Source organism: Chenopodium quinoa, unplaced genomic scaffold (genome assembly GCF_001683475.1).
Source record: "Chenopodium quinoa cultivar QQ74 unplaced genomic scaffold, ASM168347v1, whole genome shotgun sequence".
Taxonomy (NCBI): domain Eukaryota; kingdom Viridiplantae; phylum Streptophyta; class Magnoliopsida; order Caryophyllales; family Amaranthaceae; genus Chenopodium; species Chenopodium quinoa.
The window spans coordinates 2,721,046-2,744,676 of NW_018745003.1; the positions used below are offsets into that span (position 1 = coordinate 2,721,046).

Here is a 23,631-nt window from a genome sequence, read left to right on the forward strand (position 1 = left end):
TTCTGAAATTTTTTAATGATAACATGACACGTGTCTAATTTTATAATAGGATGATATCAATGGTTAGTCGATTACTATTTTAGTATTAGTTCTAGATAGATTGTCTAAAGCTGAAGGATATAATCTACACTTTTGATCTTGGTTCGTTCCCTTCATTTTTAGTTTTCTGTTGATTTTCAAACTAAAAAAATAAAAATAAAAAATCAATACAGAAAAAGTGATTAGCACTTTTTTGTTGTAACTTTTCAAACTTATATGATGATTCCTATAAGGTTGACGAATTTAATTTTATTATATAAAATACTTCGTATATCATACGAGTATGACTTTACAAAATAAAAAACAGAAAACTACCGTGATACCAATCGCACAAATAAAATTAGGGGGTTTTGTTAAAGTGGATAAAAAAATTCAATATTTAAAATAGCTGACATTGTATTATGCCGGATATTTTGATAAAATGTGGCGTAATGGAAATCTTTAACTCGTTAATCAAAGTAAAATTCGTTAAAGATGTATCGAAAAGTATTAAAAAACTTTCATCAACCTTTGCTAAAACAGAGTAGTAAAAATAATACGAAGTACATGCTTGGATATTATAAAAGATTGTGATGCAGGAACATTAGATCAATGACGACGATTGAGCCCTATATCCTCTTGGGCAGAAAAAGTTCCGGTGTCGTCTGCTAGCTGTCGGGCGGCTGAGACGATGACGACCATCAGAAGAATAGCCATGGTATGGCCGTCATCAACACCATACACTTTGTCATCTGATTCATTTTGTTTATTTTCTTTATATTACTAAAAATATAGGGTGGAACTTTTTTATGAGTTAGATGGATGAAGTTTGCTAATTATGGATCAACTATATATATACTTGATTAACTAACATAAACAACTTGTCAAAAAAAAAAAAAACTAACATAAACAAGAACAAGAATAATTGATTAGTGGCCTGCAGTTTATCATAAACAAGAACAAGAATTGATTATTTAGTCGAGGGAAAGTAACTATAATTCTTCCATTCGCTAACATTACTAAATTATTTTTTCAGCCAGCAGTTTATGTTGAACTAATATAGGTTAACAAAGTACAGATGGATAATAATGCTTTTACTTGATTTGTTTCACTCAATTATCATTATTACTTTGATCAATATTCCGTTTGTTTTGAGGAAAGTGATACACAAACATGATCACCTATTTGCTAATGATTTGAACATAAAGATATAATAACACAAGATGAATCGAGGCCTTAATCGGCTAATCCCAAAGACGTACAAGTAGTTGGCTACATGAACTGGATCATGGGAACGACTAGCTACATGAACTAAGATTTTATTTCCTAGATCATGGGAACGACCAGCTAGGGGATAGATGTTAGAAAGTGAATACCGATGCACATGTAGGAGAAGGCAATGAGGCAGGTCTTGGGGAAGCAATAAAGTCAATGGTCAGAATCCAAACAAAGGTCCCTTTTTACAACCTAACTGGCATATAAGGACTTTTTATGTAAGGACCTTTACCACAAATCGGCCACTTAAAATGACCTTTGCGACAAATTATCCTTTTTTTTCTTAATACTACTCCGTACTACACAGGATAGATAATGCTTTCATATGATTTGATTTGTTTAACTTAATTTAATTAAAATTTAGAAAGCGACACATGACAAAGTAACCTACTACAAAGTGTTTTTATCGCTCTGTTGGGACTAAGCGGATATAGGTATAGGATACTAGGATAGTATAATCGTACAAACAAACGGATTAAAAGGGAAAATAGGGCAAACATCAAGTGACACAAAGAGAGTAAACTTTAATTGTATCGCTTGTGCGTGCGTATGCCGGCTTAGTTTTTTGTTTACAGTGAATATGATCGACATGATAATGCTTCAAAGATATTGACCGATCATGTTTTGTTTTGAATTTTCTTCTTAACCTATTACTATAGTACTATATGATTAATTAATTGAATATCATTATGTAAACATAATTTTACAATCGAAATAACACAACTTATACTTGTATAACTATTAACATCTACTTTAGTACATCTTTTACAATCAAACTATTACTTCGTTAAATGCTTTTGAAAATTTGTGAATAAAAAGAAACTTGTAATGCTTCGAAGATTATGATAGATCATCTTTTGATTTCTTTTTCTTATTAAATTGATTAATTAGTTTATTATCATTATGTTAAAAATAAGTATAAAGTTTAATCATACATGCTCTCCATTTTAATTATTACATGATTAAATTCCTTCTGTAGACAATTTCACAGATGTTAAACCGGAGACATTATTCGATGGCATGGCAGTAAAACAGGTATAAGAATTTAGCAATCTATGGTATAAGGAATTAAAGATCCATGGCACTGTGATGTTCTTGAAGGATTGACAATTCATTCAATAATTATTTAACAGATACAAAACTATTACTAAAACATAAAAACTCTTCATTTCATCAACATTTTCTACTGCTATGCATTACATGATTCAATGTCAAAATTATATTTGCCTCGCCATGAACTCTGTTTCAGTCAATACAGATGGACTCAAACCATTTTTGTCGTACCCAATTTAGGATTCTTGTAGTCATTCAGTTTAACACAATAACGTGTGACATTTGTATATCCAATAATCAGCAGAAAAGCTTGAGAGTTTACAGAGTAACTACCTCTCAGGCTTTATAGAAAGGCCGTCACAACATCCCAATAGAATTCTCCATATAAGAGAAGCTTCAACAGAGTATCAGACTTCTGATTTATGTCTTCTGAGTCATAGCAGCTCTGGAAAAAGAAACAGGAGATTAGGGAAAACTTAATAAGGATGTTACTATTTTTGAGTAAAATATATACATTCATTCTAAATAGCTAATGACAATGTTGTGCTTGTTGAATAATGAGTAAAGTAGAAGGACCGCAAAGTCAAGGATAAGTAATCTCTAGCCCTTTTTACACTTTAATAGTTGGCTAATGATTAGGTGAATAGCCTCACTGTTAACATAAACATGATTCGCAGTAGCCAGCATGAAGCAGGGATCGTGTACTGAAGTTTTATTTTTAGAGGTCCCTAAAGACACTACTCCGTATCAAAATTAGGCTGGACAATGATTGTGGATCAAACATTCATAATGCACACTGAGGGGAGGGAAGAATGTGCACATGTTGGACAGCAAAAGACAAGAATACAGTCGAATACGTCAAAGTATTATGTTCATTTCTTTTCCCGCCATCCTCATCCACAAGATGGAGACGGGCTATGCCACTGAGTCTGACAGCATTTATTATACCAAGTGCTAGCAGGCTTGCAGCAGTGTCACTAATCTAAAACTTTCTGAATCAAGAAAAACTGCAGTACAATGCTGAAATCATACTGAAATTACCTTTTTTAAGACAACTAAGAAGAACGCTTGATCCATTTCCTTTCTCACTCTATGAAGAACTTCTTCCTGAACGGCTGGAGTGGCTGTCCAGATGCCAGTTTGAACTCGCACCCAAATTCAGCTTCTAACAGTCGATGGTTATCTTTAGCACGATTCATCACAAAAGAAACATTCATATTATCTCCTTCATTACATCGAATTGGAGAATTCAACAGGAAGACCTGAGATTAAGAAACAAAAATATAACCACCGTTGCAAACTGGCAATGACTTAATTATATCAAGCATACCATAGGCAATTATAGTCAGTAACCAATGAAACAATTCATCACCCAGATCATGACTCATATAATTCTCCCATCATAAAATATTTTCCTAATTCAAGAAGCCATTATTTTGGGATAGAGGGAGGAACATACAAAATATACTCCCTAGGAATGGCCCCATTAATAAATTATCCTCCTAATTTCAAATGAAATCCAGACATAAATATGTCAGGTAGTCGATAATGGCAAAGAGTGTCCTTTGGCAGCAAGAATAAAGTGTCGCAAAGTTTGGAGCAAACATAATGCTCTTTTTTTGTTTCAATGAAAAAGTAACTAGATATTTTGCATACGTAAGTGTATAATGTATATCCGTTCCTGGAAGTATTCATCAAAAGTCAACCCAACTAAGTAATGGCCATTATTTATCAATAAAATACACCAACTAGAAAGCACATGAACTATGAAGACAAAGATTAATTCAAGGAGCAATAACTGTCTATAGTGTAAAACATGCAACTCTTCTATGTTCTAACTAATTCAAGAATAAACAAAATTAAACATGATATATCTTTATATGATGCACTACTTACTTGCTGACCCCAATGTGTGCCATTTTCAATACTTGGGGCAGTTGACAACTCAATCTCACTTGTAGCTGGACTCTCACTTCTTCCCTGAGATACCAGAATCATAAATATACAGTAACTAATATATATATATATATATATATCAAGCGTGCTTTGGACATAATAAAGTTCTACTTACTCGGAAATGAACATCAAACCAGCCTCCAAAACCAGAGAACTTTGTATCATCCTCCATGATTGATGAGAAAAATTGAGTTTTGATAACAAGGATATCTTCAACAGTAGCAGTTAAACAATCCATCTCCTTGATGATGGAAGCTGTTCCGATGACTTGTTCAGGACGAAGATTGTTCCACAATGAAGTCTGAAATTATAACAGCAAAGTTCAACAAAATATATAATAAAAGCTAATGTATTTGATAAAAAGAAACACACTTAAAACTGGAGTCAAGGACACCATTTATATGCCATAACTACTTATATAGCCAGTTCATTTCACGCAAAGGTAACTTGAGAAGCAACGTCTGTATGTAATTAGGCAATATATGTCACATAGACACATCACATATGGTCAATATGGATATAAAAAGAATGCATCTTCAACAATCAATTACTTGTTATATGTAATTTTGTTGAATTTTTTCATTAGTGCTCATACCCACATGAGCCACATTGTATTCTGATGTAGAATGATACCTCAGATATTCGAGAAAACAGATATCATTAAAGGTAACCGACTTACAAACCCAATAACCTGAATTAAAGCTATAAGCATTCGAGAAAACAGATATCATTCATGCACATTAGATTAGCACATACACCTGCAACACACGCACGAATGTTCACGTTCAGTCATTCAGATACCAAAATAGTGGTTGCCAGGGTAAAAATGCAGTGTTACTCTCAATGACATTTTTTTTTAAAAAGAAACACACTTATTTTCTGAACACACACATGTACAGAGATGTAAATATTAGTTTACAATTTATGAATATGAGAATTTGGACCAATAGACGAAATGGTAAACTGAATATGAAGAGAAAAAAATTCCAAACCAAACTCAAGAAGAAGAACATCATAGTATTTTTTATTAAGCGCTTAAGGAAAAAAAATGACCACTGACCTGTAGGTAGTATTTCTTCTGCTCCTCAGTAAAAGGCTCTGTAAGAATACTCATATCTACACCATAGGAGTTCCTAGTGTCATCAATAAAACCATGCCATTCTTCCATAGTTCCATCATAGTGATCCCTTTTCTGATCTATCAAGTGAGATCTTATAGGAGCCAACCATATGCGTGCATGACTTGGATACCTGCAATACCCAAATTTCCTCCAATTATTAAACATAAGGGTGTTACGCTAAATTTCACGACACAAGCGTGAATAGAGACAATCTATAAGAGGAAAGGCATCTCAACAATACTATTAAATGCATAACAATGTGATTTGAAGCATTCTACAAGAAAGTGGCCTCTTTGGAGTCTACCAAATTCAGTTGTACTACTATAGATATCCTTCCCCTTTGGCAAGTGTGAGTCCTAGAATATAAGCCATCAAATAGAAAATAACTAACGCTTATTTCTCATAAGACATACTTCCAAAAGCTAGCCAAAAACAATTATCACCTAATAATGTATTGTTATCCCCAGTAATGTATTGACATCACCTAAAGCAATTCCACTTCCACATCAACTTGATTTTTTCATTTACAATTTTTATCTCTGACTTGTTTGTCATGTGCATGTTGATCTATTAATGGGAAAAAGCAATTATAGATGCTATCCCTAACTATATGTGCTTTGATTGTTAAGTTGTTACAAAGCCATAGAGAAACAATGAAAATTAGATAGAGAAAATAGCTCATTAGTAGCAACTGTGGTATGACTGATAGCAATACTTACAACCAAGTTCTATTTCACGTTGATAAATTACCAAAACAAATTTGCATTGCTGATGAACCCTTACACAAACGTGCTCAAGATGGATCTTCAACTAAACAATTCCTCGACAATTTACACCAGTTATACATTCGACAAACTAAGGAATTCTAGAGTCGGGAGTGGCTCTCATGGGTAACTCGTAACATTCTTTGGACTTCACAGCATAACAAGTCATATAGTACGAGGGAAAGGCATTTAAAAAAAAAAATCCCTAAGCCACTCCAGCAGGGCTTCACAGCCATGGCTAGACATCCCAGTTTTAAGCCACAACCCCTCTCTATAACCTATAGGAACAAAAGTGATCACTCAGAAAGCACTTACTTAAAATAATTTATCCTTCTTGTTTAATGTTCAAATAATAAGAGTAAATACGTCAAAATCCGAACCCCAAACCACCTGCTATCACTTACACTTTTACTGTTCTATGGAAAAGAGTTACGATTTATATAGGGCTGGCTTTATTAACTGAAAAGAGTCATTATACCACATACATTTAGAAGTCACTCACTGAAATCTGAATCTCTCCTTGATAAATTCATCACATCGTCCCAACCCCTCATAATCAAGAATATGACATGCATTCCCTTCAACACACTCTCAACATCACTCATTCAAAGTCGGGTTGTTGTCTCCAAAAATCCAATCATAAAAGCCTAACTATTATAGGGAAGATGATAACTTATTCCAGGAAATTCCAATAACAATATTCCGCGAATGCAATTATAACAGGATTACAGCATAAATCAACATAATCAGAAACTTCACACATTGTACTCCCACAAACAGCTTCCAAGTCCCAACCCACAAAAATGGCATACATATACCCAAAATCCAACATACCCTTTTACACAAAAACATTTTTTCACCCAAGAACCAATCAAAATGCATAAATTAGATGAACTCAAGAACCCCAGAAATAACTCCAAAAAAAACCCAAAAATTACAAGAATTAATTGAAATACTTTTTCATAAAGACATAAAATTAGAAAGAGAGAAAAGGGGTAAACCTTGCCAATAAAATGGTGTTTGTTCTGGAAAATGGAGTTATAATAAGCATCCATTCCAACACGATCAGAAAGCATTTCTTTCTGGTGATACAAGAAAGAGTAAGTGCAGAAGTAATTGGCGTAATCTACACCTTTGTCCACTGTTCCTGGGCCAGCGCCGCCGAGTCCCCGCTCTCTGCCGCCATTAGCATATGAGCTTCCCATGGTTTTTTCTCTCTGTGTGGGTTTTGAGTGGAGTTGAGTGGAGTTGAGTGAAAATGAGAGGGAGACTGGAGAAAGATGAAATTTTTAGGGCAAAGGCCTTTTATACCCTTCATTTCTCAATGAATCAAATCTCATGAATGATACTCACAACTCATAGAAGTATTTAAAAGTAGGTCCCTTTGTACTAGTATTTGTTACTCCTCTTTGAGGATATAAAATGATTTTTGAAAGATTATTATGAATTGAAGCGGAGTGAATAGAATTTGAATAGGTGCTTATAATTAAAGTCGATGCAATGAAGCTGAAATGAATAGAAGTACAAGGTACTCGTACTAGAAGAAAAAAATTGAAAATAAATCCAAAAGAGTAAGGTCTAATTATGAATTCTGAACAATACAAATTACACCATTAGCGATTTTCTCTAATTTGTAAATGATCCTGGGTGAATGAGTAGTTGGGACAATCTACTCCATTCTTTTCACTAAAATTACAACAGTAAGTTTAATTTATTAAAAGATGTGCTACGCTCAAGTTCGTTCTTTACTCATAGTATATGGTTCTCTCTTTTTCTGATTTCTCTTCGTTTTCCTTAACCACCAAAATTATTATTTTTTGCATAATCACATGAGTTGAGCATTTTCAATGACAAACTAATTACTAAATTAGCTTACTTTACCACATTATAATTCAAGCTATTTTTGAAGCTAATTTACTCTACAATGTTTAGCTATTAGATTGCTATTAAAATGTGTTATTTGTCAACTAATAGTTTATTGCCATTCTTCATCTTCTTGTCAAGCAAATCAACTTGCCCAAGCTAATTTCCAATTTTGCTCACTTGCTACTCTCCTTTATCGCAAGGGTTGCAATCTTAGTGAAACGATACTTGTTAAGGTAGGTTATACTTTGTATTGCATGAATTTATACAACTAGTTTATATAATTATATGTAATTAAACTTCATGGTGTCTGTGACCAGTTGTCAATTATGATATTTTGATACTCCTAAAATATTGAGATGTTGAAAGTGAGGAATAACTCATGTGGTTAGAGCTTTCCTCCCGATTCTATAAGATCATGTGATCGATTTTTATTATAATACTGAGATGTTAATCCAAAATGAAATGACTCTAAGATGATTCGACTCAAAAGCTAGCAAATAATGGACTTAACCGATTTAACATCGACCTACCCAATTAGATTAACTCATTTCAAATTTACAACCCATCTTGAAAATAAATACCAACCCATTATAGATAACCCAAAAAAACCGTTAAATGACCCAAGTTGACACCTTTAGCAAGGACTTGAGGTGCAATTTCAATGAATTAACTTTTCATGATTTTTGGGTAATTAACTAATTACACATAATAGCATTTTCTATTATGTACATTGAAGAAGGTGGAAAAATCAAAAGAGAGTTTTCTGAAATTAGGGCAGAAAGTAATTTGATCATTGTTTAAATTGAATTCATTAGAAAATTGAAATCGAAATGCAAGTACTCCGTTTTTGAAACCAAATCCATAAAAAAGGCGACACATTTGGGCTTCTTGTGCAACAGCAAAGAGTGCAATCAATCAGGTACAGAATTATAAAATTCCGAATATTAATTATCCATTAAATTGTAGATATTTAGTAAAGTTTGTGGAAAATCATCAGCATATACGCATGGTATATTATTCATCTTAAATTTAGTTTTGTATTATATTTTTTTATTTTATTTATTTGAATTAATTAGTCAAAGGGTGTTTTTGATTTGATAAAAATATTGAATAAACTATGTTAATCAGTTAGGTTTGGTCAATAATTTATGCAGCTAAGAAGAATGAGGTAGTTAGAATTTACAAGCAAGGAAAAGACCAACATTTCTGAAAGCCATATTAAGATTTGCCCCAATTATAAAGCATACGGGTCATTAATTAAGATTGAGTTAGTATAGTACTTGATATAAATTTGGGTTACATTCTGATAGGATGGTGTAGAATATAGTATTACCATAACATAATACTTGACATTATTGAACTAAAATGCCTATGCTTCTATGGTTTGCCTGGGTGAGGGTATGAAGGACGGACGAGTGATGACCCTAGCAGGCTAGCATTGTGTGTGTCGATTTTGGCATATACATAGTACTATATAAATATTTTGAGGTTATTGATTTTTTTTCGGGCTTGGAAGGGTATTTTTTGGGAAGAAAAAAGAGTTTAGGTGGGTTTCCGATTCCACATATTGTTCCTTGTAAGGGAAGGGGACGGTAATATTGATGTAGCCTCACTATTGTACCCTTGATTGGAAATACAATTGAGAGTCTGAAACTCTTGATAGGAATGCTTCTTGATTGACTTATTGATAGTAGTACGTACTTAGTATTAAAGAAGTAAGGGCGTCTCTAATAGTTAAGCAAGATTTCTTATAGCTTTGTCACATTAATGTTATGCTACAATCTTCTGATCTTCTCCAATGGTGAGCTATAATTGATACTACATGTAGCTTGAATTACCCCATATATCAATCAATATGTTTTTTTTTTCTTCTTTGATTCAGATTCAAGCAAGGTAGTTTGTTTAGTTCAATAACATACTTTTAAGTTTTAACAAAACTATGATCTTTCATTTAATCATATTTGTTTAGAATGGATGAAAATTTTGCAACAGTGATCTTTATCCCCTTTGGTGGTTTGGCCACAAACCCCTTGTAGTTTTAACTTTTAAGTGTACCATGTCATTTAATTATTGTAAGTGTTGAAGCATTAATCTGAAACACAAGAACATCTTACTATCAATCAGTATAAGCCATGCCTTTTAATGTTTGCATTACATGGTGCTTCATGCTTGATCTACTTTGTGTCTACATGATTTTTAAGGTTAACAACTATGTCCTGGTTAATCTAGCTATCTTGACATAAATGCCCGCGTGATTATTTGTGTTATTATTATTGGATAAATAGGTGTTCTTTACATGAGAAAAGGTTGTTAATTTGATCAAGTCAATTGGGTTGGTTCCATGAGTCTTATTCTTTGTTTATAGTCTTTATACCTTCTGCATTAGTGAATGGTCAAACCTGTATCTGATGTCATCTGTTTGATTGACTTATGGCAGCTAATGAGAATGCTTAGAAGAAAGAATCAGGATAATTTTCGAGAATCTTCAACATTAGAAAATGATGGACTATTATATGCTTTTCATAGAGGGGGCTTAGTTATCTATCTCTGATGAGCTTGTCACAGCTACAGGACAAGATTAGATATCCTCTTGAGCAGGACTCATTTGCTACTGGCTTGAAAAAGGCATTTACTAAGTGGAATATTTAATAGTATCTTCTTTCTTTGTTCTCTGTCTCTGACAGCAAAAGTCTTGTTTAGAACCTGAAATCATTGGTAAACTTCATTCTAGGATCAATCTTTGTTAGATGGAAACATGGGAGCTTCATTCATAGTCTATATGATTTCAAAGTATGTGTAAAACTTCCAGAGAAAATTGTGAGAGAGCGTTTTAAGCAATTATGGAAGAGCAGAAAACTAGGCTGGTTGGTTTGTTTCTGCTGTCTGGCCTTCTCATCGTGTTTGTTGCTGCTGCAGTTTTCTTGAAAACACTCTGGATTTTCTTCACTGTTCTTGGAATTATCATGATTGTGTCCTTTGGCGTCATAATATGGGTTTTTACCCAACTGGAGGAGCTGTCCAGGAACAGGGAACTTTCTGGTTTTGAGAAAGCAGTGGGGCTTCCAACAAGGTTTCTACATGAAGAACTTATGCTGGCAACAGATAATTTCAGCTCAATTGTGGGCCAGGGAGGATCAGGGTGTGTCTATAGAGGAATGCTGAAGGATGGGACTTGCGTCGCTGTGAAGCGGATTGAAGGTCAGGAACGGGGAGAGAGAGAATTCAGAGCTGAAGTGGCTACAATTGGGTGTGTACAGCACACAAACCTTGTACACCTGTATGGTTATTGCATCATCCCAAAAGGACCACGCTTCCTTGTTTATGAGTTTGTTCAAAATGGCTCATTAGATCGTTGGATTTTCTCTCATGAACACAACAAAAAACAGCTGCCAGGTGGTTGCTTGCCTTGGAAACTTAGGCATCAGGTTGCCATCGATGTGGCCAGGGCTCTCTGCTACCTCCATAATGATTGTCAGTCAAGGATTTTGCACCTTGATGTTAAGCCAGAAAATATACTTCTTGATGTTAACTACCGAGCACTCGTGACAGATTTTGGGCTTGCAAAGTTGATGGGTAAAGAGGAAAATATGGTTGTTACAAGAATTCGGGGTACTAGGGGGTACTTGGCCCCTGAGTGGATCCTAGAGAAAGGAGTTTCTGCAAAGTCTGATGTTTACAGCTATGGAATGTTGCTTCTTGAAATGATTGGAGGGCGGAGGAACGTCCTGTCTGCTCGGGATTTCAAAGGAAAGTCCACGAAGCCTGAAATGGGATTGTGGGAATATTTCCCAAAAACTGTCTATGAGAAAATGAAAGCAGGAAAGATCATGGAAGTGGTTGATAAAAGACTGTTGGAAGAAGGAACTGTTATTGATGAGAATGAGGTTAGAAGACTGGTCTACATAGCCCTTTGGTGCATTCAGGAGAAGGTTAAGATTAGGCCTAATACGGGTCAGGTGGTTAATATGCTTGAAGGCCGTTTGCCTGTTGATGAGCCCCCTGAAACCAAAATGTTCCTCCACGATCTTTTGTTAATGAAATCGGAGAAGATCCAAGGTCAGAATAATACAAAGGCTACTGCTTTGCAGGTTTCTCAAATTTCTAACGATAAATCTCCAGAAGCTGCTTCAACATCATCAATGTACGCTTGATAATTCCGCGTATCAGTCTATCACAATTTTGTCATATCAGTAGCTTAGTGATTGCATTGGGGTTGGTTACTTAGGTAAATATTTCAATACTTTCTCCTGTTGGATCTCTCTTTTTAACCCCCCTCTCCTTGTGTGGATGTTTTAGATATAACTCAGACTCTCATTGACTTGATCTTTGGTAACACTTATCTCTGACTGTTGTTCTCTTATATCCTGAAACATTTTAGCTTTCTTATAACTCTTATAATGGAATTCTTTTTCATCCTGAAAAGAGAAATGATCCACTACAGCTGTTACTACTTGCTTTTAACTATTTGTAGTTTTTCTCTTTCCACCAGAAAAGTTAGAACTATGGAAAATTCTGTATTCATGGAGTATGATCAGTATACACGCACTTTACATTACTAAATTTTTGTAAACTGTTAGACTTCCTTCCATCTGTTATCTAATCTTGCCAAGACAGAGTATTAGAAGTCAATTGCAGGATTCAAAAGGGTCCCTTCTGAATGCATACAAAAATGATAATATGAGTGACTTGTTAAAATGGAATAGGTTATTAATCAGGCTATGTATCCACTTGCCACAGTTCATTATGCTGATTCAAATTACTGGTGTTTTCGTTTATGTATCAATGCTCAATTGCACTGGTGAAATCCTATAAATCCAATAAAGTTTCTGGAGTTTTTCTTAATGTACTTGGCTTAGAGGAAGAGATGAGATTGTGATGACTTGGATGCGGTCGTTGAGATTATATGAATATCTAACGTCTCTTACTTCAGTGTCACCCTTGTCTTAGAAGTCAAAATGGGCAGCACAAGACTGGAAAAATTCACAGTTATTAAGTTTTTGGCATTTCAGCATATATGGTATTACAGACGTACAGTATCAGTAAACCATGTATTGTACAATATTACATACTGCATATGTTATGTTTTACGGCATGTATGAATACTCATACTCAGTTTTTGTTATCGTGCAAAGTCAATGTGATTGTGCCAATCACAAGCCATGTCACATTCTCAGGATCTAATAGCAGTATGAGCTAGATCTCACCATTTCTAGGGAGCTTTCTTGTGATTTTTTTTTATCTAACTTGATGTGTCTTCACATTTGGTGTGGTCTAAATTAGAAGCAGAGTTAGCATTTACTACAAGAGGGGCAAAAGATAGGAAAAATTATTCACTTTTAAAACCTTTTTTCTGCTTTTGGTATGTTTGCCTTGGTATTAGGGGCAATAGTAAATTTTGTTGGCATGATAACCAATCTTTCTTAAGAAGACGGCATTGCATTTGATTATTAGTTGTAGATCTTTTAGTACAAATGAATATAGGATGCTTTTAACTTTTGGATGAGTTGTATCCACACAAGCAATTACCATCATTCATGTCTTGCACTATGTGGAATGACTAGGTCAACTTGCCCAAATGTTTCAATTTATGCTGATGAATACTTCCATCAATAAGAAATTAAAGTGAATAAAATAAAGAGAAAGGGATTGTATGTTGATGCTTCAGTTATTGCTAAAAAGATTTGATCAAAGGAGATGATATAAGGGAAGAAAATTTATCATTGACTTGGGCAACATTGTATTGAATAATATGGATGCATTTTTCTATCATGCTGTCCTCAAAAAATGAGGAAAGAAGAAGGAAGATTGCTTTCTTCCTCATAGCACATCTTATTTTAGCTCTGAGTTTATGATGGATGACAAGTGCTCTAAGATACTTGCACTGATATTGGTGGTGACTCTCATCTCCTTGATTACTGTATCTGCTCTGTATCTTGGACCTACCTGGCAATTCTTTTGTGTATTTGGGGTTTGTCTTACAGTTAATTTTGCTATCTTTATATGGCTTATCAGACGCCGGTCCAAGGGAGCTGCTCTTATTTTGCCTCAGAAGCATGTGATGTCCCGGGAACTTTCCGTCCCCTGCAGCTTTCTCAGAAAAGTGGCAGGTGTTCCTACAAAGTTCCGTCAAAAAGAGCTTGAGCTGGCTACGGATAACTTCAATGCACTGATTGGCCGAGGGGCATCTGGGAGTGTTTTTAAAGGAATCCTAGGAGATGGTACTTGTGTTGCTGTGAAGCGGATAGAAAGTCAGGAACGTGGGGAGAAGGAATTTCTATCAGAAGTTGCAGCGATTGGAAGTGTACAGCACATTAACTTGGTAAGATTGTATGGTTATTGCATTGTTCCCGGGGGACCGCGGTTTCTTGTTTATGAATTCATTCAAAATGGATCCTTGGATGGTTGGATATTCCCTAGAAGGGACAAAAGAAATCGACCAGCAGGTTGTCTTCCTTGGCATTTGAGGTATGGTGTTGCCATTGATGTGGCTAAGGCTCTCTCTTACTTGCACCATGATTGCCGGTCAAGAATCTTGCACCTTGATGTAAAGCCCGAGAATATACTGCTCGATGACAATTATCGAGCAGTTGTGTCAGATTTTGGGCTGGCAAAGTTAATGGGAAGAGGTGAAAGCAGTATATTTACTAATATACGGGGGACTAAGGGGTACTTGGCACCCGAGTGGCTTTTAGAAAATGGCATTTCTGCAAAATCCGATGTTTATAGCTATGGAATGGTGCTTCTTGAGATGATTGGAGGGAGGAGAAGTGTGCGCGTTCTTGACGATAGCAAAGATAGGTCTGTTAGGAAATACGAGTATTTTCCAAAAACCGTGGTGGAAAAAGCAAAAGAAGGGAAATTTATGTCATTGGTTGATCAAAGACTATTGGAAGGAAGGCATATCGATGAGAGACAGGTAAGGACATTGGTGTATACCGCGTTATGGTGCATTCAAGAGAAGGTCAGGCGTAGGCCTACCATGGCTCAGGTGGTTGATATGCTTGAAGGAAATATGCGAGTGGACGAGCCCCCGGAAACTGAAATGATCATTGTTGATCTGTTATCCATTGACAAAGATAAAGTTGCCCCTGGCATGTGCAGGCTAAAGGCTACTGGAGTAGTACTATCAGATTGCAATACAGCTGCTAGCACATCAACATTTGAGCCTGGTACGCTTGTGTCAGGCCGATAATTCATGTGCCTGGTGCAGAAACTTGACTCCTATGCAGCTTTAAAAGGTATAATCTTCTGTTCATCTGCATTTTACCGCTGTTTTTCTTTATTTATTCCACTTCCATTATTGTATTTTATGCTTTTCTCAGCCTAAGATTGTGGTTGAACTGTGAAATACTATGCCCTGGCTTAAAATTTTCATGTATAGTTGTTGAGCATTTGTTATTTTCATGAGTTCCATGGTGATTGTGTCATGTCTGCAAAAAAAACATTTTTATCAGAATAAATTATGTTTTTATTTGTTTAGTTTAACCGATCAATGTTACTACTATATTGCAAATTTCATTCAAAGTGGGGAAAAAATTATAATTTTATGCTTTCAATTTTAGGATAAGAAGGGGTATTTCACTAGACAACAAAACTCGTCATTTCTTTATAAAATCCATCCATTTTCCGATACGTCACCCCTCTGCATTAACGTTCACTTGTAATACGGAATGAAATTTTCTAACTTTCTTAGAGTAACTAATATATCTTAGTATAATGTCTTCTAAGTAATGAGAGGAATCTAAACTCGAGACATCAACTACAAGATGATATGATTATAAGCATCTGTCATTATTGAATCACGGATCTGATACTTAACAACAAGACATTATTCCAAAAGATGTGCAAAAGTGGGAGAACATGAGAAGTTGGATTCACGCTTGTAGGAATCATTCCAACTCTCCTTTTTTTGCACTTTGTGTTGACAATACTTGACATTAAGTCTTTGGTCCTTGGTTGACATCATACCATAAATATAATGTTCTTGACTCAGTAATATGACAGGCTTGACAGCTAGATTTATTCATTATTATTATTATTATTATTTTATTATTTAATGTTAAAAAGTCAACTATCATACACAAATTTCATACCAGAGTAATGATTCAGAATTTTAGCAGGATATGCCATCTAGTGGATTCCCTGTAAGAATAACATTACAAATTGTGTTTGTAATGTTCTGTATGCATAACTATCTGGCTTCTTTTGAGCTTGTTGGGACAATGGTCCCACCTTTTGGGAGAGGGTTTTGGTATGAATGCCCTTACATATGCCCAAAATAGCAAAATTTGCCCCGGGGTGGACTAAATTCGTCGATCCTTTGTAGCGTTTTATCATTGTTTGTCATGATTTAGTAGTACAATTATTAACATCACATTTTGGTTATTGATGTTTAGTTGTAGAATGCTTCCTCACGGGACACTCTTGGTAGAATGCTCCCCTGAGTTTCCTTGTGTTACGTGTACGTATTGCATAATGCATATGTATGGATCAAATTATCATAGTTACTCCCTTTTTTGAATGTTAAGCATCTGAAATCGTGTCTAATAAACTACTGTGATTTGCTAATTACTCGATAGTGAGCATAAGTTCTTACTTTCATTCTATAGAATTTTCTGTTGACATTTTCTGTTTGAGAAGGTACTGTCAACTTTGTTGTGAAGAATATGCCAAGGTTGAAACCCCAGCTTTAATATTAGTGGGAAGCCAGTTAGATACATGTATTGCTCTTTTCAGCATTTGACATTGCTTCTATATTCTTTTTTCGACTTATTCAGACCAGATTATCCTAACGCCAAGCATTTTGGTTCTGTGTTTAGGTGATGTTGTGGAGATGGTAATGCATTTGTCACGATGGCGTTACTTTGCTCGATCTAGCCCTAAGAAATCCGGGGTGAATCTCAAATTTTCGTCCCATGGAGCCTTTTTTCTTTTTACTTGTTCCTTTGATACATCAATCACAATATTGCTTACTGAGTTGGTTGATACACGTTCAATGTTTTGTGTTTTGCTCTGTAAAATTAGATTATTACTTTTTTTTTTTTTTTTTTTTTTTTTTTTTTTTTTAGTAGTGGTGTAAGTCGTGCAATACTGGATGAAAAGTTTGAAGTAACCTGATGTAATGATTAATTAGATCTCTAAGAGAATTGCTTTTTGGCAAAATCTGTAATTAGTCATAACTTAAATTTCATATTGATTGAGTTTCTGACCAATTTTGATTTTTGCAATTTTAATGGCCACTTAAAGCATGAACTTTTTTGGTTGATTATAATGTCCGACTTTATCCACCAAAACAGTGTAGAATGAATGATACAATTATTTTTTGGGGTGCAATGATAAAGAACAACTTGTCAATTATAAAAATAATAATAAAAAATAATGATAATGTTTGATGATTTTGGCAATCCAAACTTTATTCATACCATGTTACCTTCAATTTTCTTGCACATAAATAAAAGACCTTTGTCAAGGGCAATGAAACTCAATGTATTTTTGGTATTTAGATAGCCACAAGTGTGGAGGTGAGAATTGATCTCAGAATCTCCTGAAACCGGGAGGAAAGTTCTAACCACTTGAATTATTCTTCACTCTTGCAATGAAGCTCTATGTGGTAGTGTGTACAAATATACTAGCTTTGACTGCACTTCCTATATGGAGATCTTAGGAGGTTTTCCATTTTTCCACATGAAAGTTGCATATTTTGAATTGGTCACTATTGTGGCAAATCAAATATAACCTTGAATCAAACATTCAAAGATCATTGCCTCTAGGCTCTAGCAAGTGAATGATTATTATACTTATTTTCAATTTGAAAATAAAAATCATGATAAAAGTTGAATTATGAGATACACCAATTCTGAAAACGTGTTCAATATGCTATCGAACAAATAGAAAGCTCGATTTTTATCTATAAAATTCAAATTACACGATACACCATTAGTGAAACGCCACCAACATCCTATCAAACATATTAAAACTTAAATGCTCACTTCTTATCTTATCTAATTTAATCCGATACGCGATAGAATCACGCCAAAAAAAGTTGGAATTCCGTTGAATGAGGAGGATTAAAATGAATGAAGGTTATAAAAGGACAAGTACACACGAACGGATGCCACGCCATATAGTCAGTCTCTCACCTCACAACTAACTTCTTCTGCTCTCCGTTTCTCCGTCATTCCTTTCTTCAGGTTTTTTTTTTCTCCTTAATTTTCTCGCTTAAACCCTAATTTCTGCTTTTTTCTTCTTTCGATTAATTTCTTCATCTTCTTCATTCAATTTGTAATCTTCTCTCTTTTGAATTAATCGCTTCCGCGAAAAAAAATCATCTGTTTGATCTCATTTTTGAGGAATTCACTCTATCTGGATAGGGCATCCATTTGAATTTTCTGAAAATTGATTCGTTTTCTGGAATAAGTTTCAATTTTTGAGGTGTTTTAATGGGATAATTACGAGCATTTTTATCGTTGACTTCTGAGATTGTTGCATTGATGTTTCAGTATTGCTTTCAATTTGTGGAATGATTATATGATTTAATTAATTAATTTATTTTGGTTTAAATGCTGCAGAAATTATACAAATTGCAAGTATGAGCTTCAGTAGCGCATCTGCTGGTTCAGGTTAGTTGCTTCCACACTTTTAATTATTGCCAATAATCATACCGTTATTTGTGAAGCTTTTCGAGTTTTCATAGTTAAATATGGGGTAATTTACTGCTGATTTTGTGCTTTATTTTGAGCAAGTTGCTTTGGGAATATATAAGTTTGATTTTGATGTGGAACTTAAATGAAGCAAACAAATGTGACATAAGCCTTTAATCATGGCATTGGTCGGAGATAGAAAGAAACAAACTCTGTCTGTCCCGAAAACACAGCATCATTTTGAATATGGTGAATTGGTGATAGATAAGTAGCTTTTATTACTTAAAGATAACCAAGTTTAGACATTTTTCCATCTTTTTGGGATAGAGGCATACTGAATATAGTATTATTTTGTAATTTTTTCCCTTCTGTGCTCTATTGGTATGTGTTTAGCAATTAGCACTTTCCGAAGAAGTTTGTAGGCAGCTAGCTTAGACAAACCTTGTTTTTTTTGCTGGTTAGCAAGAGGATCGTCATGTTCTAGGAGATACAAATATTCATGGGATGAATTCCCAGAGGCAGAATTTTGCTGTCCTTTTGTCAAAGCGTCGTACTGGTATCAGAATCTGACATCGGGTTGGGTTTTTTTTTTTTCCCTCTCCCCGTATCATATCTGAAGGATAAAACTCAAATACCTGATATTTGATAGAGGTGTTGGATATGTGTTCATGTGTTGGACACTGTTACAGCCTAGATATTGAGAGTAACAATGCCAGGTGTCTTTGTTTTAGAGAATGTCAGTCCTATTTCTCTCATTCTGTTTTATTTTCTTTGCTGCTACTATTTTCTCACCAAACACAGAGCTGAGTTTTGAGTTATCAAGCTTTGAGCGGCTGAGATGAGAATGGGCGGTTGTATAAGTAATTTTATTAGACATAATTAGACTTCCAATTTTCGTTTTACCATTAGCCAAGTACTTTGTAGTTAACTATTTGACTTTCTGTTAGTTCCTTTTTTAGGTGGTAATGCTGCAAGAAAGGCATATGAGTTTGGACGGACTTATGTGGTTAGGCCCAAAGGCAAGCACCAGGCGACTGTAGTGTGGCTACATGGCCTTGGTGATAATGGTGGGAGGTAATTCTGCTGCATGTAATTATATTTTGTTGCTCATAGCAGTTATTTTTTTCCTCTCTTTTGTATGTCTTCTAATTTCTTTTATTTTTCTATGTCCTTGTTGACTGATTCCTCTACTGACATTCAATTTTCTATTTTTACTTATTAGGATTCGAAAAGATAATCCAACTAAATATCAGAAATTCATGATTTCAGTTTCCTCCTCTTTTTTGGGTGGTGGCTTAGTTGTTATTCTGATGTGTGGGTATTAAATTATGGAATATGGATGATAAAAAGTTGTCTAACAAATTATGTGTTTCTTCTGGCAGCTGGTCACAAATTTTGGAGACCCTTCCTTTGACTAATGTGAGAACATTGAATTGAATTTGGTTTTATGATAAAAAGTTGTCAAATAGTATTTTGACTGGTCTTTATTTGTGATTGATTTTTTGTAATGCAGATTAAATGGATCTGCCCAACTGCTCCAACCCGGCCCATTAGTTTATTTGGTGGCTTTCCTTCTACTGCTTGTGAGTTTCCTCAGATCTTTCTTGATATTTGTCCTATGTGCAATAGCTTTGCAAGCTCATATTTGAGCTCTTAGATACCATTTTGCATTTTCTTTAGAGAGATATGTATACTTGATTTGATCACCTACATGTTTAGACATGTACTGTATCTTATATCCTCAGGGGATAGGAAATTATATGAATGTGCATATGTTGATATGCAATTACTATGAATGGTTGTTTATCCAACTATGTATTGTGCTTTAGTGTGTGATTGATGCTTAAATGGCAATGTGTCACGGTCCGAGGAAGGTGGATTCTAAAACAATGGAACTCACATAGTGAGCATACTTCATATACATTAATTTGTTATAATAAGAAATAAATACTAGATTATCATGATGAGGAATTGCTGCATTTAACTCCTGAGAAATTGAATTTGTACTGTCTACCTTTTGTGATCAAATAGTGTTATATATATATATATATGTATATATATATATATATATATATATATATATATAAGTGTTTATCTGGTTCTACTCAATATATGGGCTTTTTATGCTCAGGTATGAAGTGAAGTGCCAGGTCTTTACCTTGTCTAGTTTTGCACAATAGTGGCTGTTGTGCATGCACTTGCATTCTGTCCATATGCCATCTTGATTTCATAATAAATTGCTAATTAGCTGTTATGGACCACAGCTGAATTTTTGCAGTTTTGCAATGCTGACATAATCGGTTGCAATGCGAATTAAATCAGGGTTTGATGTACAAGAACTATCTGAAGATGCTCTGGATGATGAAGAGGGACTGGATGCTACAGTAGCGCATGTGGTAAATTTGCTGTCTACTGAGCCCACTGACAGTAGGTTCCTTTCTCTAAGTTTTAACTTTGTTGACACTTTTTAGCTGCTTGTGCCTTTCTTTAGACTTTCAAGCGATGACTACTAATTTTCAGGGTTCATAAGCAATTTGGGAACCTGTAGCTTTTAAGAGTCCTGAATTTATATTCTGAGTCTATGTATGATTGGAAAAATTTTCCCTTTGCCACAATTCCTCTCTGAGAGTCCAAGGAATCATCTATATCGGCTGTAGATTTCATTGGTCTACCTGGCTAATTGTAGGGAGCATTAATGCGGATATTGCTGAGATTAGTTGGCACACAGTTTAATCATCTTTAGTGTATATCATGCAATATTCTGGATACAAATTGTAAACATATATCTCTTTATTATTATAGCATCCCAGTTTGGGTGATTGATCTGATACGGTGGTGGTCAAATGTTGTTGGAGAAAACAAACAACATTCTTATACAATCACACGTCGTCTAGATGTACTGAACCCCAACCGTAACCAGATTTGGCTAAAACAACATCTCTCACAAAAGTAATGATAGTTTGATGTCGATGAATTAACTAATGGTGGAGAAAAACCTGCTAGAGCATGGAAGTAGATAACTGATGCAGTTGGCTTAGGGGTGGGGAAGGAAGTTAGGAAAGAATGAGCTGGAACTCATGGAAGAAATACAAATTCTAGTGACTAAACCATTCGTAGTGATTTTTTTTTTTTCTTTTCCTACTTGAATTTACCTCATCAGATTTCACTCTTTGAAATTTGTTTCAATATAATATTTTTGCTTCCATTTTCGTTGCAAACCTTCATTCTTTTTTTTTGACAAGTACAAACCTTCATTCTCAAAACCTAATAATTATACTTTATCAAGTTCTGTAGCTCTTGTCAGTTGTGACTGGTTTCTGCTAGTTTTGGTATTCAATTGAACAGTATTTTTAACTGAAGTTGTAGGCCTTTACCATTTTCATCCAAATACATAATGTAGTGTTGGCTACACTTATATACTTAGGATGGATCTATGGTTATTCCTTTTGAGAAGAATCCTTAGTATGAGAAACTCTAGAATGAAAATTTATTGAGATACTGCCTTTAGCTTCAATCATTTCATTACATTTTTTTGTTTTGAAATGCCATTACTTTTGCTAGTTGCGTGACAATTTGAATTTTGTGATACAATTGGCTTTTGCTAATTAGTAGCATGGCTTTAAAAGTTGTTGAATTGTTGTATTAATATGTATGGTGTTTGATACTGCAGTTAAACTTGCTGTTGGTGGTTTCAGTATGGGTGCAGCAAGTGCCCTTCATACTGCGGTATGCCACGTGTCCAGGAAATATGCTAATGGAAAAGAGTTTCCAGTCAATCTGAGTGCAGTTCTTGGGCTAAGCGGCTGGCTTCCTTGGGCTAAGTAGGCTTCTTCTACCTACACATTTCCCCTGTTTCTTGTTCTTTGATGATTTCTCACTTCCTGCAGTTCTAACCCTCTTTTGGACGTTTTCTTAGGAGCTTGAACAACAAGCTAGCTGCTAACGAGGCTCCAAATCGGGCTGCATCTTTACCTATAATGCTTTGTCATGGCAAAGGTATGAAACTAGTGCAAAACATATTTGAAGTTTTGGATAAAATAATAGATTATCTGGCAAACCCTGCGGAAATGGTAAAAATACTTGGGAGTATAAGGATTTTAGATGATATTGTGAATAAAATGATTCCCTCTCCAACTCCACTTTTGGAAATTATAAACCCAAAGCATTTTGTAATGGCAGTTGATGATGTTGTTAAATACAAGTTTGGAGAGAAATCTTGGAAGGCGTTGTCTTCTAGTGGCTTTGGCGACGTCACATTTAAATCATACGCTGGGTAATAATAATTTAATTCTGCAAATGCCCTCCCCCATTTCTTTTTTTTTTTTTTTTTTTTCATTTAGGAGAATATTTTGCATGTTTGAAATTCACTTATTGTTGGCTTTGATTGCAGTCTTGGTCACTACACTCACCCTGAAGAGATACAGGATATTTGTAGTTGGCTCAAATCAAAATTGAATCTTGATGGTTGATGCCTGCCACAGTGGACGTGGAAACCTGATAAAAGAGTGGGGGGAATTCATTTTTATGATTTAGGTTACTCTTTTACAGTGAGATTTTATGTGTTAATTTCAGAGTTACTCGTGTTTCTCTGGTTTGATTGTTTCACATATTAGTTTGTATCCGGACAGAAGGTATTGGTGAATTGACCAAATTTGCACTTTGAATTGTCTGCTTATATGATAATTTGGTGATGCATTTTGTGGTCGGAGGGAAAAAAAAATATGTGAAATTGCTCGATAATTTGTGTATAATGTGTTTGTTCTTTGTGCAAGCTTTATCTGTATCCTACATTTTAAGTTTTCCTAGGTACATAATCGATATAATTTACCAAAATCATATCCTTCCCCGTTTAATTTCATGATTCTAGACGAATGCTGCCTCCATATTAGGGTGGTTGTTACTTGCCAGTTTTTGAGAGGGTTGTGAAGGGTGGAAACAA

General features: G+C 34.8%; 3 protein-coding genes across 7 annotated transcripts; 2 read left to right on the top strand and 1 right to left on the bottom strand.

Annotated features, from left to right (window-relative positions):
- Positions 1 to 2,338: 2,338 nt before the first annotated feature.
- LOC110707882 (protein arginine N-methyltransferase PRMT10-like) lies at positions 2,339 to 7,470 on the bottom strand. Its single transcript, XM_021885953.1, has 6 exons — positions 7,188 to 7,470; positions 5,363 to 5,552; positions 4,418 to 4,603; positions 4,243 to 4,326; positions 3,388 to 3,608; positions 2,339 to 2,791 (listed from the first exon to the last, which is right to left on the bottom strand). Exons 1-5 carry the CDS (start codon positions 7,235 to 7,237, stop codon positions 3,432 to 3,434), a joined length of 687 nt encoding a protein of 228 aa, XP_021741645.1. The 5' UTR covers positions 7,238 to 7,470; the 3' UTR covers positions 2,339 to 2,791; positions 3,388 to 3,431.
- Positions 7,471 to 8,535: 1,065 nt separating this feature from the next.
- Positions 8,536 to 17,242, top strand: LOC110707883 (probable receptor-like protein kinase At5g20050). 4 transcript variants are annotated; one of them, XR_002508606.1, is made up of 3 exons: positions 8,536 to 8,971; positions 10,490 to 12,277; positions 14,065 to 14,195. XR_002508606.1 is itself a non-coding variant. In XM_021885956.1 (3 exons), exon 2 carries the CDS (start codon positions 14,111 to 14,113, stop codon positions 15,242 to 15,244), a length of 1,134 nt encoding a protein of 377 aa, XP_021741648.1. In that variant the 5' UTR covers positions 12,167 to 12,277; positions 14,065 to 14,110; the 3' UTR covers positions 15,245 to 15,290; positions 16,872 to 17,242. The 4 variants fall into 4 exon arrangements, 3 of the variants coding, with proteins under 3 accessions (XP_021741647.1, XP_021741648.1, XP_021741646.1); XM_021885956.1 differs by lacking the exon at positions 8,536 to 8,971 and adding an exon at positions 16,872 to 17,242 and having other exon boundaries at positions 12,167 to 12,277; positions 14,065 to 15,290; XM_021885955.1 differs by lacking the exon at positions 14,065 to 14,195 and having other exon boundaries at positions 10,969 to 12,502.
- An 889-nt stretch (positions 17,243 to 18,131) lies between these two features.
- LOC110707884 (acyl-protein thioesterase 1 homolog 1-like) lies at positions 18,132 to 23,463 on the top strand. 2 transcript variants are annotated; one of them, XM_021885957.1, is made up of 10 exons: positions 18,132 to 18,242; positions 18,621 to 18,671; positions 19,640 to 19,766; positions 20,075 to 20,111; positions 20,206 to 20,275; positions 21,015 to 21,119; positions 22,363 to 22,513; positions 22,609 to 22,688; positions 22,872 to 22,965; positions 23,083 to 23,463. In XM_021885957.1, exons 2-10 carry the CDS (start codon positions 18,641 to 18,643, stop codon positions 23,159 to 23,161), a joined length of 774 nt encoding a protein of 257 aa, XP_021741649.1. In that variant the 5' UTR covers positions 18,132 to 18,242; positions 18,621 to 18,640; the 3' UTR covers positions 23,162 to 23,463. The 2 variants fall into 2 exon arrangements, with proteins under 2 accessions (XP_021741649.1, XP_021741650.1); XM_021885958.1 differs by having other exon boundaries at positions 18,133 to 18,242; positions 19,652 to 19,766.
- Positions 23,464 to 23,631: the final 168 nt, after the last annotated feature.